Below are 20,093 nucleotides of genomic sequence, written 5' to 3'. Positions count from 1 at the left end.
TTTCAGCCCGCAAAGAGCCACAACTCAATCATCTCCTACGAGAGAGGGACAAACATGGGGAGGAGATGAGGAAAAGGCGCAGACAGGCGGACAGCAGCTTTTTCTCTGAGACACAATGAGATAAATGTTATTTTTCTTCAGAACAATTGAAAATTGGACATTGAATCATTTATTTGTTTGAGAAAATTAACGAAAATTAACAGTGGGAAGTTATTTATGTCTGGTGGTTACTATGGAGTAAGACTCTGCATGTAGCTTTTATGAACGTATTTGCATGACTTACATTTTATAAGGGATTGAGTGCCATTTAATTTTTCATTAGTGTAGTAGTGACCTAGAAACATAATATTTCTTAAATACATATATTTCTATAATATTTCTTCTTTAGCCTTCTATAAATCAAATACTTATTTTATATATATATATATATATACACTTTTTTCACGTTTTAATTACATATTTAATGTAAATTATGACGTATTATGACTGTTTATTTGTCTGTGCAGTGGCGCACGCGAAACATCATATACTGTGCGCACCAGCGAGTATATAATAAACTCACCAGCGTGCTACAAAAGTGTGATAAGATTTGCACAAGCCAACACTGATGATAACATGTGTAACTTATTTGAAATCTAAAACAAAGGGAGAATGTCAAACAATCTAAAACAGCCACAAAAACTAAAAAAGACTGATGAAAAGAGCAGAAAACATCATCCTGCACCACCATAAATTACAAAGCTTTATATACTCATGACCACCTTTACTAGAGTTTATCAAATTTTATTGTTTTTATTGTGGTAAATTTTGACTTAACTTGTAGAATTTATAATAGATTAGCCTATTTGTTAATGGAATAGATTTTTCAATAAAGATTTACTTTACAACTGTGGCATGTTGTGTATATATAGTTTCTGAATGTGTAGGTAGCTATTTTTTTCATTACAAATGAAAAAAGGAAGTGTTGAGGGTAAATGTGGCTGAGTCGTCGTGAGCAGATGTAAACACTCAGGAGAAGTTGGATGAGTTTGAACAGATGGGATCTTTTTATTCACCCCAATTAAGGCCAAAGAAAGGCATTACAAATTTACAAGAAATTTTTTTTAAAATAAATAAATACTGTTTAGTAAAGAAAATAAATTGACATGAGTAAAAAAAAAAAATAAAAAAAAAAAACAATCAAAATTTTGCAGCTGCTTAGAAATTGACCTTTGCACAAGCCACTATACATAGAGCATCACACAGACTTATGTCTTCTCATCTCATGCTCCCCCAAAAGAATGAAGCTACTCATCTTTATAGGACTAAAGGCACCCCTGAAATTGGCACATACCAACACAATATTACAATACAGGGGTGGCTCAGGTGAATAGTCCATAAATGGACATGAATACATCTATAAAACTAGAAAATTACAAAATATTATTTCTATGGTTCCAGCTAACATTTGGCAAAGCCACAAGTCATATTAACAGCCAAAAAATTAATAACTCAAACTCCGGGTCACTTCGGGTCCCGGAAGTCATAGCGTCATTTAAACCCCACAATTGCGGCAAAAATTCCTTTACACAAACAAACCGGAGACGCCAGTAAGACACAAAGATGGTATGTCAAAGCTATGTTCCTTTTAAACGAAATAAACAGATACATAATTAACTAAAACATGTGTTAGGTGGTTATTGAAACTGATCATGATTGTGAAATAAATAACATGGTTTTAAACAGTAAGATATGTATTGATAGTAGTAGCTATAGCATATAAATCACCGTAGTATTAGATATTATAAGTGTGCACACGAAACTACGGGATTACTGTGGGGGTTTTGATAAAAGGCTAGGTTACCGCTGATTTGAAACAATATGAGGATTAACAAAACACATTGACACGCTTGACAAACAAATACAAGCAACATTTGCACTCAGTCTTTGTGAACTGGAATAGGCAGCGCATCGCTGTCGTGACGGTAGCTATGCGCCCCGTCACAGGAAGAAAAAACGTTAACATTGGCCGTAGCATGGCAATGAGGAGCCATCAATGGTCTTAACTGTAATTATGTCCTAATTGTAACAAATGCAGCCTTATTGTTAAACAATTACAAGACCTATGCCGCTTTTTAGGCCAAGTACAAGTTCGAATCAAGAGGACCTTCTTAAAGTATTGACTAAACAATTGGTTTTCCCCAAAATGTGTTCTGCTAATAATGACAGATATTAGGAAAAACCTGTCTTTCAGATATTCCAAGAAATTTACATTTTCATTATAAGAAAATGTTATAAATAAAGTTAGTTTGACCCCATGGCACCTTGATTTAAAAATGAGGTGCTTGAATAAAATAAGATACATTAGTATCCTATGTAAACAAGTAAATGTTAAGTAGGCTATTACTTTAATCCAGTTATGTAAATAAATAAACAAATAAATGAATCTCATGAGGGAGCATGTCCCGGGACCCCGCTAAACGGTTCACACTTCAACCCCCCCCCAATGTTCAAACCAAAACTTTGCCCTTGACTACAGTACATGTCATCGCAAACATCCAGTTATTGAGTCGGACACGCTGTTAGCAAAGTAAAAAAAAAGAAAAAAGAGGTGAAGAAAGAGTGCTAAAGCGATTTTACAAACTCTGACAGTTTAAACCACCCCAAAGACCAAGTTGCCATTGCCAATTGCTGGGAAAACTCTAGGAGGAGAAGCAATGTATTTTAGCCGCTTCTGAGGAGAGAAAAAACAACACACTCACAGCCCAATGGATCTCCACCAGCCTCTGTCTGGAAGGGGAAATGGGATTTTGCTTTATTACTATAAAGTTCTCCACACAATAATGGCTTCTCACCCCACTGCCACCTTCCTGGTCACGTACACTACAGCTAAATTCGGTTGTCAGTTCACCTCTTAGTGCTTAATCCTGTTCGGCACTCACACACTTCAGTCATTTACAAAAATTCTACGCAGTGTGTATGGAACTGAACTGAACTGAACAACTAGTTGTTAATGGCGTACAACGAGAGATATTAGAAATGACAAACGAAGGAGAGATACATCTGTGATGCATGTTAAAATACGTATTTTAATGTGGATCAGAGATGTATCTCTCGTCTGTATGTGCGGTGCAAGAAATCACAGGGAAAGCGGTACGAGGCTCGGCTCATTTGTGTTGCCAGATCTTGAAAGAAAATCAGTGAACAAGAACAAGCCCATTAAAAAAAAAAAAAAAAATGCTTTATGCTGAAAATAAGACTGAAATATCGCGACCCACCTCTGCTCAATTTAATAACTCCATAAACTCGGCCGATGTATGAGCCAAGCTTAAACAACAAGCCCAAAAACGCTTATATGGCAACACTGTGAGTGTGCTCTGTGAAGCAGCCTTTAAGCATTAACAAAACACAGTGCCTCCGTCGACTGTGCTGTAGTTAAAATAGCTGAACACAACGAGTCCATTGTAACTGTAATATTACTTTAGTCAGAATAGCGGATACCAATCATGCAAGACGCCAGAACGTTGCAATGGTTACCATGGTGTCAATCATCGCAGTTTCAGGAGTGAGTCACGTTCCGCACACACAACTCAAGTTAAAATTAACCAGCTCATATTAAACAGTGCTTTTCAGGTTTTACAGCGAGATCTAACTGTATTCAGATTAGGCAGATTAGGTACAGAAATTGAATAAAGTAGCCTATTCAAATGTAAAATAACACTGCATAGTCTTCACTGTGTAAATTAAATATAGATGAAACCAATAAGACATTTTGGCATAACTTTGTTTGAAATTGTCCGTTCAAGCGCAAGACGACGTGAAAGAGAGCTTAATTTAGTATTAAATTAAGTATTATCATTAATATTAATATTATCACTAAATTATTAGTATTATCATTACACGTGCAAATGATCAACTTTCAGGCCTACGCAGCACTGGTCCCACTGGGGGACAGTGACAGTTCTGTCAACGAGCCCGGCATGTGCTCTCTCTTTCTCTCACGGTGAGTGCGCGTGTGTGACAGAAAGCGACACAGGGAGCTAATTAAAGACATATTTTAGTTACCTCTTATGAAATTTGGTCGCATTTGCAAGTGATTTACTGTAAATCCGGTTGTCACTCCTGAAACTTTACAGTGTGTACGTGGCCCCTGAGATCAGTGTTTTCGGGGGGGTTTGCATGTTTGCACGAGTTGCATGACAGTAATATAACTGTGAGCTTAACTGTGGCTACTAAGTAGTGGAGTAGCATCACAATATATTTTGTAAAAGGCCTCAATGGAGCCTGTAGCCATCAAAGATAAGGAACCATAACGGCTACCTGAGCGCCAGTTCAGGGACTGAATTTGACCTGTAACGCATGGTTCAAATTACGTGGGAGCCAGTGGGAGCTGAGCTCCCATAGAGAGAGGATGAGCTCCCACGAAAGCAGTAAAATCATACACCTGTGGGGGTCTCTAAAAATCATCAGCACCATTATTTTAAATTACAAATAAAGCACTTTTTCCTTCAGACTACTGTAGCGTGACTTAAAAGATAGGACAAGATGCCAAACACATGGATCTCGCAGGATCTCGGATCGTCATCACACTACATCCTTATGCTTCACTTTCTGCTAGTGCCAGGACTTTTCCTGACTTTTCTCAACTTACAGAAGTGACGTCAACGTCCGATCTAGCAGTAGCATAACCCATCAGGCAAGTGTTATTTTAGCATAGGTGTAATTTGCGGGTGGGACATGTCCCCACCACTTTTTTGCTAAGGTCGATATTGTCCCCACCACTTTTGAAACATCTCGCGGCATTAATATACCAGTACAAATAAATAAAACATCTTCAGTCAACTAGCAGAGCATTCATTTAGTTCGTTTGTTAAATAAGCGATGAAATGTGTTGTTTTTTAAATAAAGTGATCAAAGTGCTCGTTGCCGCTGCGATCAGTGGCGCGGATCTGTATTCTCTTGTGGCTCGCGCACAGTCTTCACTCGGACGCGCGCTTCAGTCCGTTGTGGAGACTCTCTATTCGTTCCGGTGAAATTACAAAACAAAATGCACACAAACGTGTCATTGCCTGATATACAACCACTGATAAACATAATCGGTTTTGATGAAAAAAATAAAAAATAAATATACGAGTGCAGATTAGAACCCAGAACCTCTGACACGCTTGGCAAAAGTTCCGCCACTGGACCACTTAAATACACACTTAAAACTGTCGGATCTGTTTATTTATTCACGTGAAAATTCTCACCACTGACAACATATATTAGACCTATATATATGACAAATTAAACATACATTTTTATTTACATTAGTAAGCTACACCGCGCCTTCTCATAGGCTACTTTTTTTTTCTTTTTTTAAAGAGACCCCCACAAAGATGAAATCAGAATTCGACCCTGCTGTAACATCTTAGTCTTGTCACTTTGAACTGCTGTTCTAGGTTCTCAGATGTCTTACTTCCACAATGGCACCTTTAACCCCATGAGACATTCTGGACAATTGCCTGTTTAAAAGGACAACAGAGTTGTCAATCAAACACCACTTACCCAAGCACTTGTAGGGGATCACGATGTGAGGGTGTCCCTTGCACTCTTTCTTGTCCTTCTTGCACCAGTTCTCGATCTTGACTGGCTGGTTGGCTTCCACCACATTTGTGATTTGCAGCTCAGGGTACATCTGAAGGAGAGATTCAGAAAGATTCAGTCTGAACTGTAAGCGCAGATCCATGCTTCGCAATCTCCTGACGCCATCTGCTCATGTATTGGAACTAACTCAAGATTTACTCTCTCCTGAAATCCATTAAAAGGACATCGATGAAAACCTATCACAAAATGTACAGGGAGGGTATTGCTTTTTTGCAGCCATATGACAGATTTGACATTTTTAACCAAATGGTGTTTTTTTAATATAGTTGTGGAAAAGGATCTTTTAGTGTACAGTGTTTGGAGGCTTATTCTTTTCATAAATGCAACAGCAATAATATACAACCCAATGGCTGAAGATAGTATGTAAAGATAGTTAAAAACATATTACAACAACAAAAAAATACAAATGGAAAAAGTATTATCTGCTCACCAAGGCTGCATTTATTTGATCAAAAATACAGTAAATGCAGTAATTTTCTGAAATATTAGAGTTCAAAATAATTGTTTTCTATTTTAAAATGTAATTGATTCATGCGATGGCAAAGTTTAATTTTTAGCATCATTACTGCAGTCTTCAGTGTCACATGATCCTTCAGAAGTTCTAATATGCAGATTTGCTCCTCAAGAAACATTTCTTATTATTATAAATGTTGTAAAGAGTTTTTGCTGCCTAATAATTTCATGGAAACGGTGATAATTTTTTTTCGGATTCTTCGATAAATAGAAAATTCTAAAGAACAGCATTTTTTTCCCCAAACAAAAATATTTAGTTTTCACGTTTGATCAATTTAATGCATCTTTGCAGAATAAAAGTGTTCATTTCATATTAAAAAATATCTTACTGACCCCAAAACTTTTTAACAGTAATGTAATTTATAATATTATAATTGAATAAATATTAAAAAGTTAATTTAAGCCAGCGTGAAACCCAACCCAATCTATGCATTTCCAAGTGAAACGTGATATAAGGGAATATTTTATCAATCAGCAATTGATTATATTGTAAAAAAAGTGGATGCTCAAAGAGATTGTAAGGACTGAACCAGCAACCTTATCGCACCTGATCAAGAAGTTTGAGAAAAACAATGCCAGCTAAATGGCAATGTTTTTAATAGACATATTTACGCTGTGTAACATGATTTTACCTCCTGACAGTATTGCAGCACTCCTTCTTTGGTTCCGACGCAGGTTTTGGATCCAGAAGGGTCCGGTTCCCAGCGGCCAGTCTGGATGTTAATGTGCATGTTGAGTTTGCCACAAAACATGGCGACCTGCGGCTCTGCAACAGCAAATCCTGTACCTGCATTAGCTGCCAGTGCCTGGGGAGCAGACGGGAGGAAGAGAGGGGTAAGTTCAAAGTTCAATGGACACTCTTATTACAGGCCAATAAAAGTTGAGCAGGTTCAGACCAGCCATAATGCACTCATGGGGGCCTAAACATCACACATGAGTTTTCTTATAATGTCTTATAATTGACCCAGAGACAAAGGGGAAAAAAACCATTAAAACAATATATTTTTTCACATTCTGGCTATTAATAGTCAGTTGAGGATTCCATTCTCACATATGAAAGTAATAAAATAAATAAATAAATAAATAAATAAAATAAAAACTTTGTTCATTATATTCGGTCCATTTTCCCAGAAAACCAAAATGTTATATATACTTTTGTCAAATTTTCCCTTGCATATGGCCACAAAACAAACCAACATGAAATTTGTTCCCATCCCATCTGTCTATTCTCATAAAGAAAGATCTTACCTAGAGTCAGCAGAAAAAACATAACAATGACAAATTGAAGCAGACATTATCTCTAGAGACATATTCCTTGTGCTCTAGGGTTATCGTTTGCCATATCAAACGGATTTGAATCTGATTTAGTTTATACATGCTTGATCGCATTGAGAGTTTGTCTGTCCCATCCATGCTTGTTCTCAGCACACATTCATGCCTCAAAACACACACTGTGACCTTCCTGGTGACTCTCTGAATCGCTCAACACACTCCAGGGACAAACCGAAGATGTCCGACAGCCTCTAAACGCATCATTTCCTGCCGATGGCTGAGGTTTGATGAAGCCCACTTCACTGCACAACTCATAGCAGTAGAACCGCCACTAAACATTTACTAACCAGAGGTCAGGTAACAGCAAAAAGCCCCTGACGACTGGGGTTTTCACTTGGTATCTAGGATGTTTTTGCATTGGTAAACCGGTTTCTCTGTCGTGTTTGTCATTAAGGTCACAGAAGGTGGGATTTGTGAATTTCATAACCAAAAAGCCCTAAACCTGGTTTCACTAGAACAAGCAAAATCCCCCACCTCCGTGAAACGAGTGAAGTTTCCCTCCTCTCACCCCTTTTTGTCCTTCCTGTAGATAGGAGACACTTTCGTTTACATTACCATGTTCTTCCTCTTTTCCTGAAACGGGAAGCAGCTACACCCGGCCTGTCATTAAAGGTCTACACAAACATCTCTCAACTATGATGAAAGTTAAGATTCATTCTGGGTGACCGTAAGATTACACTTCTAAAATGTTAACAAACTCGAGTAATCACGGGGCAATTAAGGAGGCGTGCATTTTCCCCAAACCTTGTGTTCTTTCTTGGCCGCCTAAAGACCGACACAGCCTGAAGAAGTGCGGGGGGTCGGGTCACGGCCCAGACATGTTGAACTTTGTGTGAATATGCCAAACAGAGTGAGTTGATTGCTGTGTTGAGACATGTTACTCAAACACATTTGTGTTTATTTATGGGGTGGATATAATTATGATGTTTTTGAAAGAAGTCTGTTCTCACCAAGGCTGCATTTATTTGATTAAAAAAAAAAAAAAAAAAAAGTTAAATATTATTACAGTTTTCAATTTTAATATATTTTAAAATGTAATTTATTCCTGTGATGCAAAGCTGAATTTTCAGCATCATTACTCCAGTCACATGATCCTTCAGAAATCATTCTAATATGTTGATTTACTGCTCAAAATAAAAAAAATATATATTATTATCAATGCTGAAAACAGTTGTACTGCTTAATATTTTTATGGAAACCGTGATGCATATTTTCAGTATTCTTTGATCAAAAAGTTCAAAAGAACCGCATTTATTTGACAGAAATCTTTTTAAACATTATGAATTCGTTTTGATTAATTGAATGCATCCTTTCTGAAAAAAATGTTACAAAATATTATAATATTAGTTAGTACTAGTAACACAAACTACAATAAAAATTAAACTTGAAAATACAATTAAAATAAAAGAATACTACAATAACCTTAACCGTTCAAGTAACTCGTTTATAAATCAGTGTTAACATTAAGACTTGCACATTTGCCAAAAGTTCAGTAAATGGGCGGATCATCCTAGCTTTAAAATGGAAAGAAGTGTGGAAAGAGAGAGGAAAGGAAAAGCAAAGGATTAGAGAGAGTAACAACATTGTAAAACAGCTAAGAGGAGGGCGAGGACAGCCCAGTAAACCACACACAGTCAAACGACAGACTTGACAGCTTCATCTTTCCTCCACAATACCGTTCATCCACACCTCATTCCTTCCACTCGGAAAACACTGCTCTGAAGCCACACAAATCCCAGTTACTTTACAATCTCTCCCCAACAAACACCAAAGTCAATTCTGGTGTGTAATGGACAATCCAATCAACTAATGACACCGATGGATAAAATCAAGACCCATCACATTTTTTTCCCAGCTGAATTTCCTGTTTCACCGGGAAATAAGTCTGATTTTGGAAGTAAAATGGGTTGTGAAAGATGCTTTAAATGAAGCCCTGTAAAATGAAGCTGATCAAATGCATTCCTTAGCAGTGTGTGTACCCTAAATGCTGTCCTTCAGTGGGGTAACTGATAGATAACCCGGATAAATCCCTATAAATCATGACTATGCAAAACTATCACAAAAATGGATTACACATAATAAATGGAAACATTACTCACAGTAGATGATTTGAAGTCTGACAGTAATAGGCTTGAAATAAGGCAGTGAATTTATTACAAAAGTGGCACTTTGATGGCTGGTGATGCTTCAAATGGGATGACTTTAGAAGTGAAACTTCTTTAACAGAGATTTAACTTGCCCAGGATGTTGCGTCTTAAAATTCATACCTTAAAATAAGGTTGTTTATAGGAGGGTTTTTGCCATGAATACACAATATACACTTTAATCAATAATTAAGAATTTTAAGTATTGACAAGTTTGAAAAAAATTAAAACATAAAATGTTAAAGCTACAAAAGAATATGCTCCTCCTAACATACATGCATATTAAAATAATTATTAATAATGAATACTATACTATTAAATGATAGAGAAAATATTAAAACATTAAAGCTATAAGAATAGTATATGCTACTACCATTTAAATTTTACATTTATTATTTATAAATTCTTTTAAAAAAACTTAAATTAAAAAAAATGTTAAAGCTACAAAATAGCATGTATACTACAAACATACATACATACATTTTATTATTATGTAATAATAATTTAAATATTTAAAAATTAAATTAAATATTCATTTTTTAGTCAACTTTTGGATGACTTTGCAACCCTTGCCTGTTTTCTCATTTCTCATTCTTTCTTTGGAAACATCAGCCTGTGGCACATTTGTAATGTTACGCCTGCTGAACACTGCGACAGGACACAACAGGGAAGCAAAACAGATGAAATAGAGACAGAATACAGAATCCGGATGCCTGTTTTCACCAGGAGGGAGAGAGACGGGGCAGAAGATCAGAAAAGAAGGACAGAGGTGATGGAACAGACAGAAAGAAAAGGGGCCAGTAACAATGACCAGTGAAAGCAAAAATACTCCAGCTTTAAGTGCAAGAGCAGCAGTAAGTGGAAGATGGCAAGCGGCAGTCCATTTCAACAGCACTTAAACTTTGACTGACACACACACACTCAAAAGTAGAGGATGAAGCCTCTCGGGAAGAATCAGAATCAGTGCGAAAGCAAATGTACCCATGAGAAGGTAGCATGCTCTGTGTCCTAATCTCCAATGTGCTGAAGGCATAAAATTTACTTTAGAGTAGACACACAAGCTTGCACACACACACACACACACACACACACACGTAGCCACTGTGTTCAGAACTGGAAGAGGAAGCAAGCAATGGGCCGGATTCCTGGAATGAAACATGGGGACGCTAATGAGAGAGAGATTTGGATATTGGCGTCACTAGTGAACAAACACAAACAACAGAGACCTTGTGTGAAAATGAGTCTCTCATTCCAGCAAAACTGACCTCATTCAGCACAAGCACACTCTCCTAGTTTCGTTTCTTCTCTCTTCCCCCTTTATATTTGCTAATAGTTCAGACACACACTTTCACAATAAATCCTGCCGGCCCTGTATGGAAACGTAGCAGACGAGCTTCCTGTGGCTCTGGTCATTCTGTGTTACTGCTGCTACTCACACAGACATGAGAAAACACTCCCTATCCAGCTATATCCCGTAGCGCAGGACACAACCGCATGTTAAATATCACCGTAAAGAGAGAGACAGCACAGTATGCCTCCGTCTGCCAAAATAAGAGGGACTCCGTTACTATATTTTATTACCAAAATTCATTTTTGGTTAAATGAACCTTTTTTAAATGTATTTATTTACTCCTAATACAGTAGGAAATATCAGTTTACATTCCCAAATATTCCTTTTGCCATTAATTATAATAATCCAGTGAGATTTTTGTATGCACAAGGAGTCTGACAACAGCCGGTATGATCTGATCTCCCAGTCCGTCTGGGATTACATGAAGAAACAGAAAAAACTGAGACCGACTATATCCAGAAGAACTGTGGCGACGTCTTCAAAACACTTGAAGAAACGTTCCTGACTCGATGATGGTGAGATCGGATCATACCGGCTGTTGTCAGACTCCTTGAGCAAAATGAGCATACAGAAATCTCACTGGATTATTACAATTAAATGGCAAAAGGAATGTTTGGAATGTAAACTGATATTTCCTACTGACACACTACAGCAAAATATATAAAAATACTAACGTGCCTAAGACTTTTTCACAGTACTGTATGTATGCGTGTGTGTGATTATCATATGTAGTGTTTAATATTTCTGGCATACAAGATTAATATATAAATAAATAATAAATAAACATTAAAAAATATTAAATTAAAATAAAATAAAATACATGATTAATAATATAATCTGATTTTAATTAATTTATAATCATTTAAATTCATTATACTTTTTGCATTTTATTTAATTTGTTTCATGTGTCTTATTTAAACATTTCTTTAATTTCATTTCTGTTTTATTTGATAATAATACTACTGTTATTTTACAATACTAAACAGAAAGAGCCATTAAGATCTGCCATAAAAACAAACCAGAGCCATGTTACTGCATAAAGCAGGATTTACATCCCCCTGTAAACATCTTTACTGCAAAGGGGCAGATCATATATCACAAAACTACCCAAAGTGTATCACCACAAAAACAGACATAAATAAAGCCCCACTACACCAAAACAGTTTCAATTCATGCGCTGAATATCATTTTTTTAACTGATGAATTGAATGTTTTTATTAACCTGATGTAACATCTTTGTAATGGCTGCTTTAGCCATGGCTATATTCATAATATAGAACATCCAGGTACTTCATTGCTTAAATATTTAATTATTAGTGACCTGACACAGCTACATGAAGAGCTATTTAATGGTATCGCACACACACACGTCTGGTTCGCTATCTTCGTGGGGACTCTCCATAAATGTAATGGTTTTTATACTGTACAAACTGTATATTCTGTCCCCTTCACTAACCCTACCCATCACACACAACTTTCTGCATTTTTACATTTTCAAACAAAAACTCATTCTGTATGATTTATAAGCTTGTGTACCCATGGGTCCTCAATTTAGGTACCCATGACACGAGTCCCCATGAGTCTGTGCGCATTCAGGTTTAAGTGCCCACCAGGATAGAAAAACATGTACACACACACACACACAGGAAAGGGCAGTTATGACAGGGCCTGATGTTTGGAAACACCCCGCAGATCCAATCCCTTGTGTGTGTGTGTGGCCTCTGGTTTTCTATTTTAAACTATGGGAAAATCACCCTGCAGGCCACAAACACAGAGCCCACACCTCAGCCGGGACAGCAACTCCTAAAAACACAAACGCCCAGCGCAGGAATCACATCACAGTCTAATTCAACTTTTACAGTGTCTGTCCATCTGTGAGCTGCTCATAACACGTCTGGGCACTGCAGGGGTGACGTGAAGCAGACCAAACCGTCAGTGTCCACACAGCACAACTGTGAATTACGGTCACAATGAGCTTCTGAAATCTCTTGTAACCACAGACACCTGTTTGTGCTAATTGTGACGAGACTGTAGATGTAAAATGCACAAAACATGACTGTATTTTTAGGGTGGCAACAAAAAAACCTCAACCTCAGGTCTGGGCGGTAATTCTGAAAAAACATGGAACAAAAACAAAGACATGGAAAATGTCAAGATGAAAATAAGGGCTGGATGGTATGACTGTATATACCTTGTGACCACAGAAATGTGTCAACGGGTAGAGATTTGCAAACAATTTATAATAAAGTTATAGGCCTATAGTTAACGCTATGCATTTTCTAATATTAGAAAATATTTGCCACATATTTGTTGCGATATTTATTCATTTTTATTCATGTTAGTTAATAAATATACAACTGTTCATTAATAATATTAACAAATTCAACTTTTGATTTTATGTGATATTTATCTATCAATTTAATTATCAACTTGATATTTAATGTATTAGTAATAGTAACGAAGATTAATAAATGCTTTAGTAGTAGTAGTACTATCAAGATTTTTATTTCAGTCTTATACACAATTCACAATTTACATATTAACCAAAAAAGGTGTAAGCTGAAGATTTAGCTTATTTTAAGCTACCCAATTTTTCATAAGCGCCACTTTCAATATTAAATAGAATCATAAAGATTTTAAAATTAAACATGTTCATGTTAATGTAGTTATTAGTTAACTAATGCTAACAAAAGGAACCTTGCTGTACTGTTACTATAGTGTTTTAGTGTTCATTAGTGGGCAGAACTGCTTTATAATCTTTGCACATGAAAATTACTATAAAACATGGAGTAATGCAAAAATACAGAACGGGACGTGTCCCAGACAAGTCATGAGGACGATGAACTTGCTATTAAGGGATGTTAGGCACAAAAGCAAAAAAGATTATATGCTGTTAACATCATAGTTAACTGCCTGGATTAACCATAAATAGGTATTAAAGTCATTTAGTATAAAAATAATATTTTGTTGGATTTTCAGCAAACAGAAATATATCATGATACATCAGTTGCTGTAATATACTCATGCTGTGATAAGAAGTCAGACATACTAATGAAAATCCAATCCGGTGCTGCACCAGCCTGTCACATCATTGGGATTCCCAGAATGCAATGCTTTGCGTGTGACCCTGTGAAAGAATGCTTAACCGTGGTTTAGACCGTTTAATCCACTGCTCTCATGGTCACGTGTTACAGGAACACTGTGAATACTGTACGCGTTATAAATCAGGAAGCTGACAGACAGCACAAAGCCAGACAGGAAAGACAAAACCATTTGCCTTTTCACTTTGAATATGTCCTGTTCCAAATGTTTAGCAGTCTGTTCAAATCTTCCTGACCTTTACATCAGGCTAGTTTCACATATCTGAGCAAACAGACACACTAAATCACAAAAGACCGCCTGTTCCTACACAAATTTGTGCAAGATAAAGGTGTGTGGATCGTCACAACTATCCCATTGTCCTGAGAATGACTCACGTCACATTTGCAGACAAGACGGCGACATTCACTCCGCAACCTCAAATCTTTGTCAGGCTTTTAGCATGACTTTTGAAATGCGGTTTGGTCTGAATACTGGTAATACTCCTAAACTAACCAACATCCTACCAGCACTCAACACATATCATGGTCATCTACTGGACCAAAACTCTCTCACACTGGCCATAAGATATCTGGCCCACCCATATTGTTAAGACTGATGTTAAATTATGTTGAAAGATTGTTCACCTCTTTACGTTTCTCTGCGTCAATCCATGAAGATCACAAACCGCTTCAGAGTTCGTTTTCAATCGGGCCGATACCACCTCGTACAGGTGATCTCGGAGTGATTGTTTTGGTGCAGATTCAAGCATGATTGCGTGTTCATATTATATGCCTAAACCAGTGGTTCTCAAACTTTTCTGGGCAATTGGCGCACTTGAACGCAGTTGCGACAGCTTTTTAATTTTTTTGCTGATCTCCCACGCCCCCCTGTAGTACCTGTGTGCCCCACACTATACCACTGGCCTAAATTAACCAATACACCAACAAACACTCCAAACGAGTCAGTTGTGAAAACACCTATAGATAGAAATAAGCAATATATTGTGTGAGAGAGAGAGAGAGAGAGAGAGAGAGAGAGAGAGAGAGAGAGAGAGAGAGAGAGAGAGAGAGAGAGATCTATATATAGATATATATAAAAATATAGATTTAAACCATTTTCCAAAACAGTGTGAAGGCCACCAAAGCAACACAAAATCCCACTAAATCATGACGTTGGTAAAAAGGAAGGACCTTTCAAGGATTGCGAAAAAGGTGATTGTGAAAGCATCACTTCTCCGTTCCCTTCCTCTGCTGCAGAGTGACTCAGTGCTTCTAAATCACTGCTGGAGTGAGACGATATTACTGACCTAAAGCTGTGCAACGCACAAATAACCAGAACTCAAGAGTGTTACAGGAAAACAAAACTTCAGCTCACATGAAACTCAGTTTTCAGTAAAAATCTGAGTCAAATCAGACGGAATTATATTCAGCTACCGCAAATACACACAATCTACAGTGTGTCCCCACAATATACATAATTAAACACTTCATTACACAGGACAACAAAATATCAAAAATGTAGACACTTTTAGGTCTTAAGTGTCCAAATACATTTTAAGGGCACAGAACACGCATGCATGCATAAAATGCTGAGAAACCTCCATAAATCACGCCGCTGTGTCCTCTGGAACACTTGTCCAATGTCACAGGAAGCAGAGGCCGATCTCTCCAGGAGTGTGAACCCGTTCAGCGTGACGTGTGACATTCTCATGGACAGCTGAACTCATGAGAGTATGTGTGAAAGCTCCTGAGAGCGCTGGAGTGTCTCTCCCTATGGTTCATTAGCCTTCAGTCCTTCATCTCAAGAGGTCTGACAGTACACTTTTGTGCCCCCCACACACACACACAAAAAAAGGGGAAAGGAAAAGATCCAGGAATACAAGCATGAAACAGTGCAAAGCTCAACAAAGCCTGGACTATATCACATGACATCTAATCTCAGCATTATTCACAAAAATTAGCCCACACACACACACAGAGGGGAAAAGTACAAGAGGAAAAGGTCCGGGAATACAAGCATGAAATGGTGCAAAGCTCAAAAAACCCCGGACTATATCACATGACATTAGGGGTGGAACGGTACATGTATTCGTATTGAACCGAAACGGTACGGGCGTCGCGGTTCGGTGCATGAATACACACGGAGAATACACGGTATAAAAATAAATAAAACTTGCGTGCAAATTAATTAATGTAATGCGGAACTACTGTTAGATACACAGGTTCTTTAGGGACACCTAATCTGTAGCTCCGCCTGAGCTCTGAACATAGACAGTATATAAAAGGCTCTGAAGCTCTGTGGCTATAATGAACAGGCTGCGATGTCAAGATTGCAATGCTGGAATATGTGGTGTGTGTGTGTGTGTGTGTGTGTGTGTGTGTGTGTGTGTGTGTGTGTGTGTGTGTGTGTGTGTGTGTGTGTGTGTGTGTGTGTGTGTGTGTGTGAGAGAGATAGAGATAGAGAGAGAGAGAGAGAGATAGAGAGAGAGAGAGAGAGATAGAGATAGAGAGAGAGAGAGATAGAGATAGAGATAGAGATAGAGAGAGAGAGATAGAGAGAGAGAGAGAGAGAGAGAGAGAGAGAGGGAGGGAGGGATAGAGATAGAGAGAGGGAGATAGAGAGAGAGAGAGAGACAGAGAGAGAGAGACAGAGAGAGAGAGAGAGAGAGAGAGAGAGAGAGAGAGAGAGAGAGAGAGAGAGAGAGAGAGAGAGAGAGAGAGAGAGAGAGAGAGAGGGGGGGGGGGGGGGGCGCGGGCGCGATCGAACAGTGGAAACAAAAAACATACTCCGTCATTTTGTTCATAGGACATCATTCAAACAGCAAAGTATTTACTTATATTTGTGTACACTCGTAATAAAACGCAACATTGTGCTTTTGTTAAACTGTAACCTACAACTGTCACACAACACAGTGAGTAAGTTACACATTCTACATTGATTAAAAAATTAAATCAAATTTGTTTTTAATGGTAGTATTATTTTATACAGAAATAAATTATTTATAATTCAGATGAGAATAAAGTTAGTGTTAATTAAAATTTTAAGGAAAACAATATATTGATCTGAAATATAGCAAATTAATTTTAAATTCATTCAGGTACAATTACCAAACATATCTCAAGGTCTTTTTGTCTTTTTATTAATTTAATTAATAAACTAATTATATAAAACTATTGTCAATGCACTACAAATAAACTGGTTCTATGCCTTTACTTTATTAATAAAACTTATTTAAAAAATACAAGGCTTAAGACATTTATTTTCCTTTGGTGGAACAGCCTGAGACAAGCACAATAATAAAAAAAAAATTTGCCTTCTACGTTTTTGTTTTGCTTTTCCCTCCATTGTACCGAACTCGTACCGAACCGTGATGTCTGACCGAAGTATGAACCGAACCGTGTCGTCTTTGTACCGTTCCACCCCTACATGACATCTAATCTCGGCATTATTCACAAAAAAATAGCCCCACACACACACACACACACACACAGAGGGGAAAAGTACAAGAGGAAAAGGTCCGGGAATACAAGTATGAAATGGTGCAAAGCTCAAAAAACCCCGGACTATATCACATGACATCTAATCTCGGCATTATTCACAAAAAAATTAGCCCACACACACACACACACACACACACACACACACACACACACACACACACACACACACACACACACACACACACACACACACACACAACTGTGTATTACAATGATCCAATTTATCACAGGCCCACATTCACGGTTTGGGTGGAACTGTAATGACTAAAAGATTAGATTTCATTAGTTTAGAACGAAAATAGGTATGTGCTGAATGAAGACTTGAAAAATTGTTCAACATGCTCTCTATATGTGATTAAAAGGCAGACAGAGAAAGAACAAAGAAAGATAATATATACTAAATATATAAAAAGATGCACTATGTTAAAAATATAGATTTTTAGCAAGGATGCTGCCTGTGTGGGCAACAAGTCAGCTCACTAGATTAGGAACAGAGTCACAGAGAGAGTTTCTGTCAGAGCACAGACCCATGTGTTCGAGCACGGGTTCTGCCGACATAAGTGACGACTTGTTCAAATGTCCTCATCTCTATGGAAACACCTCAGTGGCATCTCAGCTATCCACAAACAAAGAGAGAGAGATCAGTACTGTGCGGATGTGTTTCTGGCAGACATCGAGAACACTGCATTTCCCCAAAGCCAAAACAACATTCAACACCTAGAATTTCCCGCACAAAAATATCCTGAAAACACACATTATGTGAACACACCCTGTTCATGCAAACAAACCCATACAAGGAACGAAATCCCAGAAGGAATTTAGAAATTGAATACACTGTTGCTTTCTGAAGTTTGTAACTTATAATGCAGTGAGTTCCTGGAACTGGGCATTATTGTAAACTGTTTGCTTATAAAGTTGGTTTTCTCATTCATGACAACTACAGTCATGGCAGAGCAACAAGGTTTTACTGTGGTAAGTTAATGACTTTGCTTTGAAACACACTGCTCAACGTTTTTTTTCATTCTCATTTCAATTCTCGCCTGCAAGGTTAGGAAAAATTACTGTGCTGTTTATAGAGAGCAGTTCAAGTGTTGAGGGGCATTCAGAGGTTAGAGGTGAAAGGGCCGCTCTCTGTCAGTCGGGTCACGCTCTTCCCAGCATGCTTGGCGAGCCAGCTTTTACGAGCCTGATGTAAAGGAGACGGCAGAGGTCAGAGAAGAGCGCGTTTACCTTGCCCAGACCTCGGAAAAAGCAGGACGATAATATGGCTGCCTCGACTCGAGGAGAATCTCTGCACTAGGGATGTCTATGAAGTAAATGTATCTAATTAGTGAAATATTAAACAAAATATAGTAACATCGGCACAGACGGGTGTGCTTGTCGAGCGCATCACTTTTTCACAGACATCAGTGGAAAGTTTGTAGTTCGGTCGGATATGTAAATGGAGAGAGAGGGAGGGAGGGAGAGAGAGAGAGAGAGAGAGAGAGAGAGAGAGAGAGAGAGAGAGAGAGAGAGAGAGAGAGAGAGAGAGAGAGAGAGAGAGAGAGAGAGAGAGAGAGAGAGAGAGAGAGAGAGAGAGAGAGAGAGAGAGAGAGAGAGAGAGAGAGAGAGAGGGGCTATATTGGATCCGTACATTCGGTCCTAAAGGGACAGCAGGTTTAAATAAATAATAAACCTAATAAACCTGCTGCTGAGTTTTTTTTTTACTGTTAATCAAACTACAAAAGACAAAGTAATCACTCACTGCCATTGACTGAATTACTTTTGTAACTTTATAAAGATTCATCTATATTTAATTTATACACCAACCTGAAAAACTCTGTTTATTTCATTTGTGGCCTTTCTTTGTTCTATTGTATTTATTTATGCTATTTGTAATTTGATTATTTTATTACTGACTGCTGACTTGTCTGTTTTAAATTGACATTAATTAGGCTAGTAGTTTTTGCTGTAGTTTCAAAATTGGAATAGAGAATTGTGATATTTCACTGGTGTCTAAAGATCTGAACCACGGACCCAATCCTCAGCACTGAGCCCTGCTGGAGCAGCTCTGAATATGCGCTGTGCTATTAAATGACAGATGAAATATGATAGAGCAATAGAATGAACAGTGAACGCTCATCCAATACATTTTAACATGCTTAAGCATGAAAATAACTGAAGGAAATATATATTTACTAAACAAATTAAGCCAACTAATATGATTCATATTCTTTTGGTTTCTCTATTCAATATATATATATATTTTTTTTTTACAAATGCAGTGAAAATACAGGTATCAGTATCGGTATCGGTAAGTACCAAAAATGAAAGTGTCGTATCGGACTCGTAACCCTACACCTCGTTGTCTACATAGACAACATCCTGACATTAAAACCCAAAAGTGTCTACATAGGCATCATCACACAAACCACACTCCTCAAATGAATCCCATGGGAAAATCTACTTAGAATAAACCTTGGATGAAAATGAGGCTGTGAGGGACAGACCTACAGTCTTTACAATGGCATGCGCTTAATAAACAACACGTCATTTTTGTCAACTGAT

At 37.6% G+C, this 20,093-nt stretch overlaps 1 protein-coding gene across 7 annotated transcripts in view; it reads right to left on the bottom strand.

Moving 5' to 3' along the window:
- aplp2 (amyloid beta (A4) precursor-like protein 2) overlaps positions 1-20,093 on the bottom strand; it is a 90,835-nt gene that overhangs the window by 47,968 nt on the left and 22,774 nt on the right. For all 7 annotated transcript variants that reach the window (XM_084124733.1, XM_084124738.1, XM_084124732.1 and 4 more), the window contains exons 2-3: positions 6,771-6,944; positions 5,527-5,656 (exon numbers count right to left, since the gene is read on the bottom strand). In XM_084124733.1, the coding sequence (XP_083980859.1) occupies positions 5,527-5,656; positions 6,771-6,944 (304 nt within the window). The remainder of the gene's footprint in view (positions 1-5,526; positions 5,657-6,770; positions 6,945-20,093) is intronic.

The sequence above is a fragment of the Abramis brama genome, assembly GCF_963993115.1.
Source record: "Abramis brama genome assembly, chromosome: 9".
Classification (NCBI taxonomy): domain Eukaryota; kingdom Metazoa; phylum Chordata; class Actinopteri; order Cypriniformes; family Leuciscidae; genus Abramis; species Abramis brama.
This window is presented reverse-complemented; position numbering and strand designations above follow the sequence as displayed.